General features: G+C 37.7%; 1 protein-coding gene across 1 annotated transcript; it reads left to right on the forward strand.

Annotated features, from left to right (window-relative positions):
* Positions 1-8,408: 8,408 nt before the first annotated feature.
* On the forward strand, positions 8,409-17,310 carry LOC138326798 (uncharacterized). Its single transcript, XM_069272800.1, has 5 exons — positions 8,409-8,490; positions 9,181-9,271; positions 14,467-14,597; positions 15,207-15,368; positions 15,906-17,310. Exons 1-5 carry the CDS (start codon positions 8,436-8,438, stop codon positions 16,070-16,072), a joined length of 606 nt encoding a protein of 201 aa, XP_069128901.1. The 5' UTR covers positions 8,409-8,435; the 3' UTR covers positions 16,073-17,310.
* The last annotated feature ends 607 nt before the right edge of the window (positions 17,311-17,917 follow it).

Raw genomic sequence — 17,917 nt, forward strand, 5'->3', positions numbered from 1 at the left:
TAGGTGTTCGTTTGTTAAATTATTTACTTGTGTTTCATTCTCACAATACTAGTTTTATATTTCATGAGGAATTCGCAAATATATTTTGAATTGATATGGCTTGTAGCTGTTTTGTACCTCATTGATTTTATCTATTTTATATCTAAAATATATAACAATACCTCGTATATTGGATTGGTATAGTCTTAATAATTAGGCTTAACGTAAGTGTATATCGAACTGCAACTTGGAAAAAAATCGAATAAATTGCATAAATATTGCAATACATTAGACGATATTTTATTTCGTTTGTGTAACAAATCAAAATACTTTTTTTAAGTGATGAGTTGTACTATCTCGTCGAATAATATACCGCTTTTTCAGACGGCAAATACTCTTCACAGCTCTAGATCAATATGTATTGATACTGTGTAAATAAGTAATAGTAATAGGTCTTACTTAATCCGAGTCTTGTAAGCTGTCTGTGCTCAAGATTGACTGTAATAAATGTCATTTTGGAAGCTGTTAAAATAGAATTCATCATTATTGGTGTATGTATAAAAGTATACAAATATATTGACGTCATTCATTTGAATTCTTCACAGGATGTGACTCGGTACATTACATAAGTTTACACAACAGACCCCACGGCAGTTCTAAGTTTTCAAAGTGGTGTTGAAAACCTTACAATACATTTGGAGATATTCAGGAGCAAAGGATCTGTGTAACATCTGTGGAACACTGACTTTGACCTTGCTGTAGTTTGTCTAACTAACATAGTCGATAAATACGTGTCGTTGCCGGCCTCTACATTCAAAAGGCTATTGAATTCAGGAAAGGAACATTTAACAATTGCGAATTTTTCATTGGACGATATCACACCAATGGAGTTCTCAGCTACCTAAAAAGCATATGAATGTTCATAAATGTAACTATATATAATTTATGCATCTTGATCAAGGTCAAAACGTCTTGTTTTCATTCAAATGAAATCAAAACTTTGTAACACCATCTTTCATACACTATTGTACAGTGGTATATGATAGCATTTCTGGCAATGAAATATTTACATGTACAATTCAGCAAATATAAACATTACCAAAAATAACATTATATTCAGGTAAATACTCCAGTATATATTATTCCTTTATCATAATAGGAATTGTAGTACAGCATTTATTAAAGGGTCACTACCGTTCTGAAACGGCTTTTAATTTTTAAAATAGGAATGTAAAACGATATCAATAATTTTGTAGAGTCGCAGAAGTTATTAACATTACGTTTAAAAGAATTGAATTGAATTGTTTACTAGCACACTTATCATCACCTTCAGAACTGTTTAATTAGAATAGATAAAATGTAAATTTTCATAACGCGGGTCGTTTCATGTTTCCCGCCGTCGTCCTAAATACCGCGCGGTAGTTGATGCATGACTATCACTGCGCCTGACGGCAAAACAGCGAAATGAATCTCCACTGTAATCGTACATTAGACAGGAAATCTTGCATATGTTTGGTGTTGTAACCTCATCTTAAGCCATCGATATATATTTTCTTTTGTTATTAATGTTTTTAAGAAACCTTTAAATTTTGCTCCGGAAAGGTAGTGGCCCTTTAATGCAATACATATTTCATAGTTCGTAACATTTCATATCAAACATTCTGGTAAGTAGCACAGCCCGTGTGTGTAAATATTGTAATAACAACCTAGTTTTTTAGAAACTCTCTACATTCTACATTACACACACCATTACCGTTATAAGATTAATACAAACAAGCGGGCATTGACGTGCATACATTATTTTTATACAAGGTACTAGAGATTTGCCTACTAGCCTACTATAGAAATTCACAAAGGATCGCTTATTTTATAAGCATAATAAAAATGATTGGTTTTTTTTTTCTATTTCGCAAAATATACTGTTTTTCGTTCACAGTTTTTAATGTTGTTCAAAATGTGTTTTTAAAGGCCCACTACCTTTCCGGAGCAAGATATATAGATTTCTTAAAAACATTAATAACCTCAGAAAATATATACCGATGGCCTAAGATGAGGTTACAACACCAAACACATGCAAGATTTCCTGCGTAATATATGATAACAATGGAGAGTCATTTCGGTGTTTTACCGTCTGCCGCAGTGATAGCCAACTACCGCGTGGTATTTAGGACGACGGGGGGAAACATAAGACGACCCGCGTTATGAAAATTAACATTTTATTTATTTTAATTAAATTGTTTAGGAGGTGATAATAAGTGTAGTATTAACGTTTAGTTAATAACTTTTGCAACTCTACAAAATTATCAATCTCGTTTTACATTCCCATTTTAAAAATCAAAAAGCGTTTCGGAAAGGTAGTGGGCCTTTAAGCTAATGTTAATAATCCCATAGAAATTTCCCACAACCCAATTTTGTTTAAACTTTGCATCAAGATCGAAAATACTAGTAGTTGCCCCTCTAAAATAACACTACTTCATTTTGTGATTTAAAAAAGGCCCAATGGGACTGAATTTTTTATGATCACTAAAAAAATGTTATTTATGACAGATATTTTAAAAAATAAATAACGCGCGGCAGTAGAGCGTCATGTTGTGATAATTTATTCATAAACAACAAAACACTATGTTTCACGTCAGTATAATTGCCTCGAGTACCGTAGATAACTAACATGTACTGTAGATACATGTACATAAATTCGCACACCTGGCAATTTTACGTGATTTTTTTCTTTTAGTCTAAAATTTCAGATTTGTTTTAAAAGAGAAATCGAAATGGCACAGCTATTCTCAGGAAATATAACAAAAATATATGATATAAAATAAGTCTGTATGTTGAATATAACTAACTCACGTACAAATATATTTTTTGAATATAACTCACGTACAAATATATTTTTTGAATATATTTGAACGAATGTTCATTTGAGATCAGCTGACTGACAATCAGCTGTTGCGTGTTTATATCACTGAACTGTACCCCTGGTGTGTTTACATAGAATGAACGTGTAATAACGGTTAAAATGTAAATTATTAGCTGTACATAACATGTCGAAAGGCAATGCTTTAATCTAACTGTTCACGATCAATCTGGTGATTTATTTCAATGATTGTTAAGACAATAACACTATGATTCAGTGTGCGAGTGCCTATCATTTTTCTTCCAATGTAATGATTATGTGAATGACAGAATTACTTTATTATATAACTTGAATGTTGATGTTTAACTATGTGGCAGCGAGCTGATCATATAAACCAAAGTATTTCAGACACGTGCATCATTTTATATTTATATTTACATTTTGCCACAGCGACTCCCATTACTCCAATGATAATCATGATCTGCATTATGAGCCAATAAATGCAGCCTAGACTTGGTGTAGTAATATCTACATAAATGGATCCGAGTCTTGTTAACTGATACCATGTTAGTCCGCGAGGGAAAATTGACATTGTAGTTGAATGAACCAGTTTGGTTATGAAACTTATAAAACAAATCTTTAAAATGTCTGGATATTTGAAAGTAAACTGAATAGCTATTGAAAAACATTGAAATTTTGTTATCTTTTCAATTTTTTATAGGGACTATTTTTTATCACATTGAACTTGGTTGTTGAGGTTAAATGGCTGAAGCGGGAAATTCAAATGTTCACTTGCATTTAAATTATGTTTTACTTTGAACTAGAAAGTAAAATGTAAATATAACAATTAAAGGATTGTTAGATTGCATTTATTGGAGATATAAATGCGATCTTGATGGCAGATAAATATTCATAGCGCCCGGCATTTATTGGAGATATAAATGCGATCTTGATGGCAGATAAATATTCATAGCGCCCGGCATTTATTGGAGATATAAATGCGATCTTGATGGCAGATAAATATTCATAGCGCCGTAACGGGCGCTATTCTATTTATCTGCCACCCAGATTGCATTTATATCTCCAATAAATGCAATCTAAAAATCCTTTGTTAAATAAAGTGCAGCAAAAGATCCTTTTGTCTTTTTTTGACAAAATAATTTTAAACTTAAACATACTTGTGATGTACAACGGTCATTTTCAAGACATATTCGGTCCGACCAGTTGCACTGCTTTCACAGTGAAACTGTTGACGCTTTTTGTGTCTATTTTAAAATACGGCTCGGAAACGAAATCAGAGACTTGTAATGATATTTTGTGTATAAACAGAACATGTTTTTATCGATAAACCGTCGGTTTACGCTATATATAATCTTTTCTTTGTGTCGTCATTTTGGCACCATATTGCGATATCGGCAAATTACGACTGTTGGTGGTTGCTATTTTTTTTTTTTTTTGTATTTTTTTTACTTTTTCAGATTTTGTAACATATTTGACACGACAAACAGAGACAATTTCATTCTTCACACACACACACACACACACACCTAATATTACCAAACATACGCAGAGAGAGAATTCCAACAAAAACACCAGAAAAGAACAGTCTGGAGGGCCTCCATTTTACCTCCATTTCTTCCATATATGGAAAGTGGACGCCCAGATCAGGGTATATAACGTCTCCTGCCGGCATCGGATATGTATATTCTTGCACCAGATGCGACACATTTAGTATAGGAGTTATCTCCCTTATATCAATTCTCTTAGTTGGCATAACTTGAAGGTAGGTTTCGCCCAATGAAATATAAAGACTATGAAATTGAAATTTATCCTGTACATAAATATAATCTTCAGATCTACAGCGAACAATATGGGTGGTCAGTTGCCTAGCTTGACCAGGAAAATACTCCTCTAAAAATAGAGCGAAGTCAAGCTTTATATATATAGAACATGATGTATTTTTTTCCAAAACGAGGCCGCAGCAACAAACGGAAGCGTGCAACAAAAAGTCAGATGGCAGTGACAGTTTGCCACGGCATGTTTAGTTAAAAAACAACAACAACAAATCGAAGTGCGATGGACTGTTTATACATATCATATAATCTAAAACACTTCTTGTTACTTACATACGCTCGCTAGCTTAGTACACCAAACATACATGTAATTAGTCTGCGGCTGTATGTGCGCTGGCATATGTGTTGAAATTTAACTTACCACGTGCAACGCCGTTACACGAGTCCAACAGATCCGGGCAAGTTCCACTTGAGATGTGGCTTCTGTTTTTAATTCCCTATATATATCCTAGGGTGCCACCGATTCCATTACAATTTCCTCCACTTTGTTGCCGATTCAGATATATTTTTTTTATCTCACACACTTTCGTTCAGCCATTTTGTTGTCTTATAGTGCGAAACAATGCGCATGCGCGAGACTTCGACAACAGATCCATCGCAACTTCATTTGCATACCATATTGTCAGACGGACACCGTAATAAATCAAGGATTTCCTTCAATTTTGTATTCAAGACACATTTGTTCAATCTCAAACGCATAAAGAAATTAAATTGGGGTATTTTTAATATATTTTTTTATCTTTTCTTCCGTTTATCGCATTTTACAAAAAAAAAATTATTTGGTTGGGCGAAACCTACGTGTACCTTTAAAATATAGATCGTCTGTTCTTCAATAGGGATTATTACAAGATATTTCTATAACAAGATATTTAGAGTTAATCGTGTAATCGTGAATTTGATTACTTGATCAACTTCTATAGAAAACTGTTAGTGTTAAGCTGTAATATTAGTTATATTACATAATACAAGAGTCTAGTATCCTCTATTATTTCTTGTGATAGTGTATTTGATTACTTGATTAATTTCTGTAACCAGTTGTGTTTTATTGCAAACACGGTGGTTAAAAAAGCCTTGTGTATTTTTATTACAAGATATTTGAAATTGTGAATCTTGTTATAGAGAAATTGATGCATTGATCAATTTCCGTAAATAATTAAACAAAGGTTCTCTTGTGTGTCTATTACAAGATATTTGGGTTTAAAACTTGTAATAGTGAAATTGATGCACATTGATCAATTTCTATAATCTACTACACATGTAACTAAATCTACGGAGTTACTTTTAACTTTCACGATTGTTGCTAAAAATTGCATCTTACTTATCACTTTATTGTTTCTTTTTAAAAAGACAAGTCATATATAATACTAGGGAGTTAACTTATCAGCATAAACAATTGTACCTTTGTACTCGCTACCATTGAATTTATAACTTTTAATTATACAGTAATTAGAGTGATAGAGAGTTTAATTACACATTGTGACTCTGTATCTGGAGAACTAGTATTATATGTATGTACTTATATTGATGCGTTGAGTTATTCTTTCAAATGATAATTGGCTAATCAGATAATAGATGTAATCATACCCAAGTAATAAATAGACTTGAGTGAAGAACCTTCAAGTAGAGACGAGGACGTAATTCGTTTCAATATCGAAATCCATCAGAAAACATGGTCAGATTTAGCTGAGAAGTTGAGAACAGCTATCTAGGCCTATATGTATGAGCTTGGAATTCTTGGCCTCGTTTACGTTGCTTCTTATATATAGGGGGCGTTCATGTTTGTGACGAAAATGGCAGCGAGATGTCACTTTTTTCATTTCGAAATATATTATATTATTAGTTTAAAAAATGTCATTTCGAGATTGGAAGTGGCCTTCAACTTTTTTATGATATAGGCTAGTTTGTCTATGAAATGATTGAAACTATAGTTAACAACAACTTCCATGCGCAGTGATACGACTGCGCACATCCGGTTACATACTCCAATATAATGAATCCCTGGCTTACATATTTGCCGATGTAAGTTAATCTTTCGAGATTTGGAATAAACAGGATAGAATTTCATCAAAATAAACGCCAAAACTAATTAAAACTAAGTGTGCGAATTTATGTAACCCCACTACCATCATATTAACATAATATCCTACTCTAAACAGCGGGAGAGATCTACAAAATAAACTCGATTTAGATATCTACTTTCTTATTGTCTGATAGTTATTGATTACAAAGATACTTTACATCACATTTACTCACGTGTTCCAGTCAGTTTCTTTGTAATTTTTCACAAAGAGGTGTTTTGTTTGGTGGTCTGGTGATGTTTAGGCCTACAGTCACTTTACATCGTCTGCGTCTTCAACCTTCCGTTCAGTTTTCTAATCTCATTATCAAAAGAGTTCTACAAAGGGAGTTAATTTGTTATGACACTGGCAACTATACTAATAGAGCTATAACAGACACCCTGACTTCAAACTCATGTAATATTTTGTTTTTCATATGTGATCATCACCAATTTTTGATGCTAATGATTGTAGACAATGCATGTATGCTATACTGTGGCGTCCGTCCGTCCGTCCGTCCGTCAACAATCGACTTCTTCTCCATAACCGCTGGGCGGAATTCAACAAAATTTGACTGGTAGCATCCTTATCCATGGGTTACTTACTGAAAATTGTACAAATGATGGGGCTGACCCCCAGGGCCTGAGGGGGGGGGGGGGGCAAAAGGGGTAACTTTGGTAATTTCCATATAAACGACTTCTTCTCTGAAACTAGGCATGGGATAGCACTCATAATGCAATGGTAGCATCCTTATAGGGTGGGGATACTAAAGTTAACAAACGATGAGGCTGATCCCCTGGGGGCCTGAGGGCCGGGGTCAAAAGGGGTCAATTTGGTTATTTCCATTTAAATGACTTCTTCTCTGAAACTAAGCATGGGATATCACTCATAATGCAATGGTAGCATCCTTATACAAATGTAGGGTGGGGATTCAAATTTGTACATATGATAGGGCTGACCCCCTGGGGGCATGAGGGGCGGGGTCAAAAGGGGTCAATTTAGCTGTTTCCATATAAACGATTTTTTCTCTGAAACTAAGCATGGGATAGCACACATAATGCAATGGTAGCATCCTTACATTTATGGGATTGGGATTCAAAATAGTACAAATGATGCAACTGACCCCCTGTAAATCAATCTGTTGGTCATGTGATAATGTATGGTATATAATCTATAGTATAGATATATCTTTTTTGTTGTTGTTGAATTTAGATAGCAAAAACAAAATCAGCGATGAACCTTCTAAAACTGATTTTAAGAGTTCCCTCCCTTTATACCATGTATGTATCTCAGTCGTCTACTATACATTTATATAAAATAAATCGTTTATTATTCTGTTTATACCATAACTCTGATGACAGGGGTCATTCTTACACTTAAATGACTTATTATCTCATGAATAAATCGCTAAACAAATTCTACTTTGGAAAGAAAGTATCAAAATAAAGGAATGTAAACAAGTATACAATTCGGCAACCGTGCCTGTTTAAAGTGCGAGTATGGCACTCAATACAGGTAATCAGTGCGCTAATTAACGGCTACCTGGACAGGTAGAAACGGGACAAGGCCGATAATCCAATGATCCGATTAACGGTATTAATTACGGACTTTTAATATAAATGTGTGGTTATGATCAGTTGTATACATGTATGTGTATAAACAGTGGTGTACCGGGTGGTAGTCGGAAACATGGCTACCATCCTAACTATTCTTTTCACCTTTCTCGGGATCCTCCTGTCTTCTGGTAAGTTCTCCCCATTAAATTACACTATCTAACGGTATCCATGCTGGTTTTGAAGTTCCGACAATGTTAGCGACCAAAGTGACGAAGATTATGTTGTTAAACTTGTTTCTTATATGTCGATTTCATATTTGTATCTATTATTTGTCCTCTTACACGTACAGTAAATTTACAATTACAAATGACGTTATTTTCCCTAAAATTTATTTCATAGCTTTTTATCATTATTCTATTTATTTTCTCCAAATTTGAATATTTCTAAGTTTTAGTTCTGATTCGGGCAAAGTGGTATATAATGTGCATAAAAAGTAAAGGATTACGTTTTATTGAGTAGACATAGATAATTATAGGGTAGACGGTACATATACTTTTTACGGAACATGTTTTTGAAGATTCATATTAAAAATACTACACACACAATACTGAATCATTTACAATACATATCCTCATATTATATGACTCACTGTGGAAATATTACTTAACTATGTATAATTTCTCCATACCGATGTTGAGAACGTAGTAATTTAATATCTGAAAAAGAAGTAAGTTAAATGGGGGATATCAAAACAAAAATATCGGAATGTTAATAACTTGATATCGAATTACATAAATATCACTACCTTATCTGATTTTACTTAATCTAGATTTATCATAATTATAAATTTTAAAAAGATAAATTTGTTCTTTGTACAGATGCTGCTCGTAAAACAGTTAAGCGTACACTAACCGTAGGAACAGAGAAACAGTATCTAACGTCACCAAACTACCCGAGGCCGTATGGAAAGTAAGTACAGTGTACAAATGTCACCAAACTACCCGAGGCCGCACGGAAAGTAAGTACAGTGTACAAACGTCACCTACCTAGCCGAGGCCGTACGGAAAGTAAGTACAGTGTGCAAACGTCACCAAACTACCCGGGGCTGTACGGAAAGTAAGTACAGTGAACAAACGTCACCAAACTACTCGAGGCTGTACGGAAAGTAAGTACAGTGTACAAACGTCACCAAACAACCCGAGGCTGTACAGAAAGTAAGTACAGTGTAAAAACGTCACCAAACTACCCGAGGCTGTAAAGAAAGTAAGTACAGTGTAAAAACGTCACCAAACTACCCGAGGCCGTACAGAAAGTAAGTACAGTGTACAAACGTCACCAAACTACCCGAGGTCGTACGGAAAGTAAGTACAGTGTACAAACGTCACCAAACTATCCGAGGCCGTACGGAAAGTAAGTGCCGTGTACAAACGTCACCAAACTACCCGATGCCGTACGGAAAGTAGTACAGTGTACAAACGTCACCAAACTACCCGATGCCGTACAGAAAGTAGTACAGTGTACAAACGTCACCAAACTATCCGAGGCCGTACGGAAAGTAAGTACAGTGTACAAACGTCACCAAACTACCCGAGGCTGTACGGAAAGAAAGTACAGTGTACAAATGTTACCAAACTACCCGAGGCCGTACGGAAATTAGTACAGTGTACAAACGTCACCAAACTACCCGAGGCCGTACGGAAAGTAAGTACAGTGAACAAACGTCAACAAACTACCCAAGGCTGTACGGAAAGTAAGTAAAGTGTACGAACGTCACCAAACTACCCGAGGCCGTACGGAAAGTAAGTACAATGTACAAACGTCACCAAACTACCCGAGGCCGTAAGGAAATTAGTGCAGTGTACAAACGTCGTCAAACTACCCGAGGCCGTACGGAAAGTAGTACAGTGTACAAACGTCACCAAACTATCCGAGGCCGAACGGAAAGTAAGTACAGTGTACAAATGTCACCAAACTATCCGAGGCCGTACGGAAGGTAAGTACAGTGTACAAACGTCACCAAACAACCCGAGACCGTACGGAAAGTAAGTACTGTGTACAAATGTTACCAAACTACCCGAGGCCGTACGGAAAGTAAGTACAGTGAACAAACGTCACCAAACTACCCGAGGCAGTACAGAAAGTAAGTACAATGTACAAACGTCACCAAACTACCCGAGGCCATACGGAAAGTAAGTACAGTGAACAAACGTCACCAAACTACCCGAGGCCGTACGGAAAGTAAGTACTGTGTACAAATGTTACCAAACTACCCGAGGCCGTACGGAAAGTAAGTAAAGTGTACAAACGTCACCAAACTACCAGAGGCCGTACGGAAAGTAAGTACAATGTACAAACGTCACCAAACTACCCGATGCCGTACGGAAAGTAGTACAGTGTACAAACGTCACCAAACACCCGATGCCGTACAGAAAGTAGTACAGTGTACAAACGTCACCAAACTATCCGAGGCCGTACGGAAAGTAAGTACAGTGTACAAACGTCACCAAACTACCCGAGGCTGTACGGAAAGAAAGTACAGTGTACAAATGTTACCAAACTACCCGAGGCCGTACGGAAATTAGTACAGTGTACAAACGTCACCAAACTACCCGAGGCCGTACGGAAAGTAAGTACAGTGAACAAACGTCAACAAACTACCCGAGGCCGTACGGAAAGTAGTACAGTGTACAAACGTCACCAAACTATCCGAGACCGTACGGAAAGTAAGTACAATGTACAAACGTCACCAAACTACCCGAGGCCGTAAGGAAATTAGTGCAGTGTACAAACGTCGTCAAACTACCCGAGGCCGTAACGGAAAGTAGTACAGTGTACAAACGTCACCAAACTATCCGAGGCCGAACGGAAAGTAAGTACAATGTACAAACGTCACCAAACTACCCGAGGCCGTACGGAAAGTAAGTACAGTGTACAAACGTCACCAAACTACCCGAGGCCGTACGGAAAGTAAGTACAGTGTACAAACGTCACCAAACTACCCGAGGCCGTACGGAAAGTAAGTACAGTGTACAAACGTCACCAAACTACCCGAGGCCGTACGGAAAGTAAGTACAATGTACAAACGTCACCAAACTACCCGAGGCCGTACGGAAATTAGTACAGTGTACAAACGTCACCAAACTATCCGAGGCCGTACGGAAAGTAAGTACAGTGTACAAACGTCACCAAACTACCCGAGGCCGTACGGAAAGTAAGTACAGTGTACAAACGTCACCAAACTACCCGAGGCCGTACGGAAAGTAAGTACAGTGTACAAACGTCACCAAACTACCCGAGGCCGTACGGAAAGTAAGTACAGTGTACAAACGTCACCAAACTACCCGAGGCCGTACGGAAAGTAAGTACAGTGTACAAACGTCACCAAACTACCCGAGGCCGTACGGAAAGTAAGTACAGTGTACAAACGTCACCAAACTACCCGAGGCCGTACGGAAAGTAAGTACTGTGTACAAATGTTACCAAACTACCCGAGGCCGTACGGAAAGTAAGTACAGTGTACAAACGTCACCAAACTACCCGAGGCCGTACGGAAAGTAAGTACAATGTACAAACGTCACCAAACTACCCGAGGCCGTACGGAAAGTAAGTACAGTGTACAAACGTCACCAAACTACCCGAGGCCGTACGGAAAGTAAGTACAGTGTACAAACGTCACCAAACTACCCGAGGCCGTACGGAAAGTAAGTACAGTGTACAAACGTCACCAAACTACCCGAGGCCGTACGGAAAGTAAGTACAGTGTACAAACGTCACCAAACTACCCGATGCCGTACGGAAAGTAGTACAGTGTACAAACGTCACCAAACTACCCGATGCCGTACAGAAAGTAGTACAGTGTACAAACGTCACAAAACTATCCGAGGCCGTACGGAAAGTAAGTACAGTGTACAAACGTCACCAAACTACCCGAGGCCGTACGGAAAGTAAGTACTGTGTACAAATGTTACCAAACTACCCGAGGCCGTACGGAAAGTAAGTAAAGTGTACAAACGTCACCAAACTACCCGAGGCCGTACGGAAAGTAAGTACAATGTACAAACGTCACCAAACTACCCGAGGCCGTACGGAAAGTAGTACAGTGTACAAACGTCACCAAACTACCCGAGGCCGTACGGAAAGTAAGTACAGTGTACAAACGTCACCAAACTACCCGAGGCCGTACGGAAAGTAGTACAGTGTACAAACGTCACCAAACTACCCGAGGCCGTACGGAAAGTAGTACAGTGTACAAACGTCACCAAACTATCCGAGGCCGTACGGAAAGTAAGTACAGTGTACAAACGTCACCAAACTACCCGAGGCCGTACGGAAAGTAAGTACAGTGTACAAACGTCACCAAACTACCCGAGGCCGTACGGAAAGTAAGTACAGTGTACAAACGTTACCAAACTACCCGAGGCCGTACGGAAAGTAAGTACAGTGAACAAACGTCACCAAACTACCCGAGGCAGTACAGAAAGTAAGTACAATGTACAAACGTCACCAAACTACCCGAGGCCATACGGAAAGTAAGTACAGTGAACAAACGTCACCAAATACCCGAGGCCGTACGGAAAGTAAGTACTGTGTACAAATGTTACCAAACTACCCGAGGCCGTACGGAAAGTAAGTAAAGTGTACAAACGTCACCAAACTACCAGAGGCCGTACGGAAAGTAAGTACAATGTACAAACGTCACCAAACTACCCGAGGCTGTACGAAAAGTAAGTACAGTGTGCAAACGTCACCAAACTACCCGAGGCTGTACGGAAAGTAAGTACAGTGTACAAACGTCACCAAACAACCCGAGGCTGTACGAAAAATAAGTACAGGTTACAAACGTCACCAAACTACCCGAGGCCGTACGGAAAGTAAGTACAGTGTACAAATGTCACCAAACTACCCGAGGCCGTACGAAAAATAAGTACAGTGTACAAACGTCACCAAACTATCCGAGGCCGTACGGAAAGTAAGTACAGTGTAAAAACGTCACCAAACTACCCGAGGCCGTACGGAAAGTAAGTACAGTGTACAAACATCACCAAACTACCCGAGGCCGTACGGAAAGTAAGTACAGTGTACAATCGTCACCAAACTTCCCGAGGCCGTACGGAAAGTAAGTACAGTGTACAAACATCACCAAACTACCCGAGGCCGTACGGAAAGTAAGTACAGTGTAAAAACGTCACCAAACTACCCGAGGCCGTACGGAAAGTAAGTACAGTGTACAAACATCACCAAACTACCCGAGGCCGTACGGAAAGTAAGAATAGTGTACAAACGTAACCAAACTACCCGAGGCCGTACGGAAAGTAAGTACAGTGTACAAATATCACCAAACTACCCGAGGCCGTACGGAAAGTAAGTACAGTGTAAAAACGTCACCAAACTACCCGAGGCCGTACGGAAAGTAAGTACAGTGTACAATCGTCACCAAACTACCCGAGGCCGTATGAAAAGTAGTACAGTGTACAAACGTAACCAAACTACCCGAGGCCGTACGGAAAGTAAGTACAATGTACAAACATCACCAAACTACCCGAGGCCGTACGGAAAGTAAGTATAGTGTATAACGTCACCAAACTACCCGAGGCCGTACGGAAAGTAAGTACAGTGTACAATCGTCACCAAACTACCCGAGGCCGTACAGAAAGTAAGTATAGTGTACAAACGTCACCAAACTACCCGAGGCCGTACGGAAAGTAAGAATAGTGTACAATCGTCACCAAACTTCCCGAGGCCGTATGAAAAGTAGTACAGTGTACAAACGTCACCAAACTTCGTGAGGCCGTACGGAAAGTAATACAGTGTACAAACGTGACCAAACTACCCGAGGCCGTACGGAAAGTAGTTCAGTGTACAAACATCACCAAACTACCCGAGGCCGTATGGAAAGTAAGTACAGTGTACAAACGTCACCAAACTACCCGAGGCCGTACGGAAAGTAATACAGTGTACAAACGTAACCAAACAACCCGAGCCCGTACGGAAAGTAAGTACAGTGTACAAACGTCACCAAACTACCCGAGGCCGCACGGAAAGTTAATCCTTCTTAGTGAATGATTATTAAGGACTTCCATTTTTGATTGATATCCCTATTGTTATTGTTCCGTTTTTTTCTTGTTATTATTAACACTTGCGTATCCCCCCTCTTGTTATTGCAGTGTGTTGACGTATGAGTGGTATCTGACAGCTAATGCCTCAATCCCGTACGGAGTGATCCAGTTTAAAGTCCTTGACTGCAGGATCCGGGACGCTACGCCATGTTACGAGGAAGCCATAGTTATATATAACGGTAGGATGAATTTTTTGTCTGTTTGATTATAAAGAGTACACCAATTTTCGTTCTGTTGGGGTCTTTCGTTTGGTAACTCACCCTAGATACTCCAGGGGTTGCTATCACTGTCGTAATATCCATCCTAAGAAATCTGGTCCGTGATTGGTCAGTTTGTTTCTCCTGAACTTCCTTCAATTTCACTATGACGATAGACAATGGATGATTCTAACGACAGCGAAAGTGTAACCTATGAGTATCACGAGACATAGTACTGTTTTTGTACATGTGCAACATCGACAATTCTAGTCGATGCTAATAGTTTGTGGTGTCGCAAATTCGCAAAACGTACATATATACCAGCAAAACAAGACAGGAAACAAGACTTAAGCTAAGACCCCTGCCCCGTGCGGATGTTTACATTAGTCGAAGGGATAAGTCATACAAACAATGCTTGGAAGAATGTACATTTCTTCATGACTTGTCTTAGACGCATATATTGCTTTTTTAGGGTTTGTGAGATGGTCTACAGGTTGTTTACTATTAACAAGTTGTTGATCTTGTTTCCTGTACAGTTGATACTCATCGTCGGTATGTTTAGTATGAACTGCATCCTATTTCTCGTTACAGGTCCCAATGACTGGTTCCCAGAGCTAGCATCTTGGTGTGGGTTTAAGTTTCCTAAGAACATCCTCACAAGCGTCCGCCGAGAAACGCACGTGGTCTTCACTTCCAGTGCCAGACACCACACAAATCCTGGCTTTAGGATCGAGTACTGGGCCAAGTCCAAACGTAAGTTATAGATAACGTCATTTATTGATTTGCTAGTTTAAATCGACAACAAACTTGCTTCCAAAATAACTGTTATGTAATAGAAAATAAGGCAAACAGACCTACGTGTATACAAATTCTGTCTTTGCATATTACAGAATTACCTCCCTTTGTGATAGATATTCAGTGTAACGTCATCATTTCAAATTTGTGAGCGAAACTCACGTCGTTTTCTCAGAAAAGTACAATGTTACGCTCTTAAACACAAGACGTCACTATCAATACCTACCTGTTTAGACTGTTAACTCTAATAATTAGCAAATGCAGAATCGTCCAATCGCTAAACAGTATGTAGCTACGTCTGATGATCGCACATGCATGTGTACCTATTCAGTGTTGGAGCAAATGTCGGAGCATGCACACTTACATTTTCAGTGTGAACAGTTTGATTGACAGCTTGTGAACCGTCATTAGTTAGAGAATCCTGAGATACGATAAAATACACGCCGAAACTATTTAATGTAAATAACAAAATGATGCTAAATCTTTCTGTTTCAGCGCCGAGACCGATAAAGCCCGTAGTACTGACCTGGATTCATTTCGCTTTGTTTGGAATTTTTGGTGTGGTGATTATCCTACTGGTATCATATATCACAATTACGTCAGCGTTACGGAAACACCAACACGCACAGTCTGTCAAACAGAGCTTCTTCAGCACCACGTGAGGTTACAAACTGTTATTAGAGTGATCTTCCCCTTTTCGACGACTACAGATCTTGTGTGATTTATTTTCAGATCTGCACAAAACGTGAAGCGTCAAACTGGCTCAATTTAACTCGTTGGTCGAATTAATTGATCAATTATTTTAAGTATGTTAGTGTTGTTCTCTTTCATAAATTGTATGGACTTTATAAAACTGTATTTTCACAGAATCATCCTCATAGATAGGCACCAAGATAATGCTAGATCGGATAAGATTGGGAAGTGTAAAATTGAAGATCTATTAGATATCCTTTGTCACGTGGGGAACAATATTAAGTTTATCGAATCCTACATATGTTCCGATTTTAGAAACAGTAACTAGGGCGTTTTCGTTTATACGGATTGACGGGTTGGACCTATAGTCGTTCGTTCAATTATAATGACAGATCAGATATTTTCATATTATTTTTAAGACGAGTCTTGACACAGCCTCCATAGGACCGTATCAAATATTGCAGGTCCTTCAGGATTTATACTTGAAATAATTACTTTTACAGTGTATAAAGACTATTGCGCTTATGAACTAATTACTTGTCCAATTATTGATTTCCCCAGGGCGACGTTCTTAGACTATAGTTCTTCTCGTAATTAATTTGCATATCAAATGATGATACTGACTTTTTTAAACAAAAAATCAATAGCATCATGTTAACCCCAGTAAATGTCCATAATTGGTCAATTATTGTTTGTATCTGTGTGTATATAACTTATTATTAAGAGAAATAAAGATACCCATGTACTTTTGCCTAGCAGCACAAAAAAGTGATATCAAGTCGTACATTGCTTATGAGTGGACTACGCCATGTGCTAGTGTTTTTAGTGATTTGTGGATTTCTATAGAGATATATACATGTACATGTTGTATGCGTAGATTAAAGCACTGTGAATTGTATTACATTTAAAAATTGCAGTGTACAACAGTCGCTATATTTGTAACCGATTTTTTTTTATAAAATGTATTGTTTCCTGTTGTGATATTGATCCGCTGTATATTAATAACTATATACCGAAGCTATATCAATGTATGTCTTTAGTGAAAGCTGTGTTTGTAAATGTTACATGTACATATTAAAACGAACTTATTATTGTAAATTGCAGAGATAATATATCATCTTAATCTCTGGGAATTGTATATATAAAGAACTACTCTTGTAATTAGTATGTTATAGATACGCGTGTATATAAAGCATATGAATAAGTATAGGCCTATAAGTTATAACATATTTATAAAGTACATTGTATAAGCTGTAACATATTTGTTAATTGTTTGTTTTTGTTGTTGTTGTTGTTGTTTATATCATTAATTTTATTTATGTTTATAATATTTAACGTGTGCGACAATGGTTTGCTTTTCATTACATCAAGCTTCTTTATCTGGGACAAAAATGAATCAATTTATCAAATAAATAACCACATTTTGCGGTTCAAAATTTAATAAACCCCGAAACATAAGTAGAAGTATGCCTGGTGGTATGGGAGAGCATTAATTACAGTTACAGACGAATAAATCTGAGGTTCTAAACCCTAGCTTTACTAGAACAGAATAAACCCCGAAATGTTACGGGTAATTCGCCTTGCCAAATCAACCAAGAACATTTCAATTTTGGATCGATAGGATTTTCACTAAAATTAGACCCCGTTTCAATTATTCTTTATTTGAGAAATTGCAGAGGCATATTAAATAACAAGTTAGGCATTAGGAATAACAAGTATATTTCCTGTGAAACATGGAATGATTTCAGAATTAAATCAAAATTTTTGTTATGGCCAAAACGACTACAGAATGATGTTCTTTATAACTGTGATAG

The sequence above is a fragment of the Argopecten irradians genome, chromosome 7 (assembly GCF_041381155.1).
Source record: "Argopecten irradians isolate NY chromosome 7, Ai_NY, whole genome shotgun sequence".
Lineage (NCBI taxonomy): Eukaryota > Metazoa > Mollusca > Bivalvia > Pectinida > Pectinidae > Argopecten > Argopecten irradians.

What these genes read in the sequence shown, in the direction of transcription:
- LOC138326798 (XM_069272800.1), top strand. Translation starts at nt 8,436, where the DNA reads ATGGCTACCATCCTAACTATTCTTTTCACCTTTCTCGGGATCCTCCTG. An exon ending in AGCCATAGTTATATATAACG is followed by an intron (nt 14,598 to 15,206) that starts GTAGGATGAATT and finishes TTCTCGTTACAG; the next exon opens with GTCCCAATGACTGGTTCCCA. An exon ending in GTACTGGGCCAAGTCCAAAC is followed by an intron (nt 15,369 to 15,905) that starts GTAAGTTATAGA and finishes TTTCTGTTTCAG; the next exon opens with CGCCGAGACCGATAAAGCCC.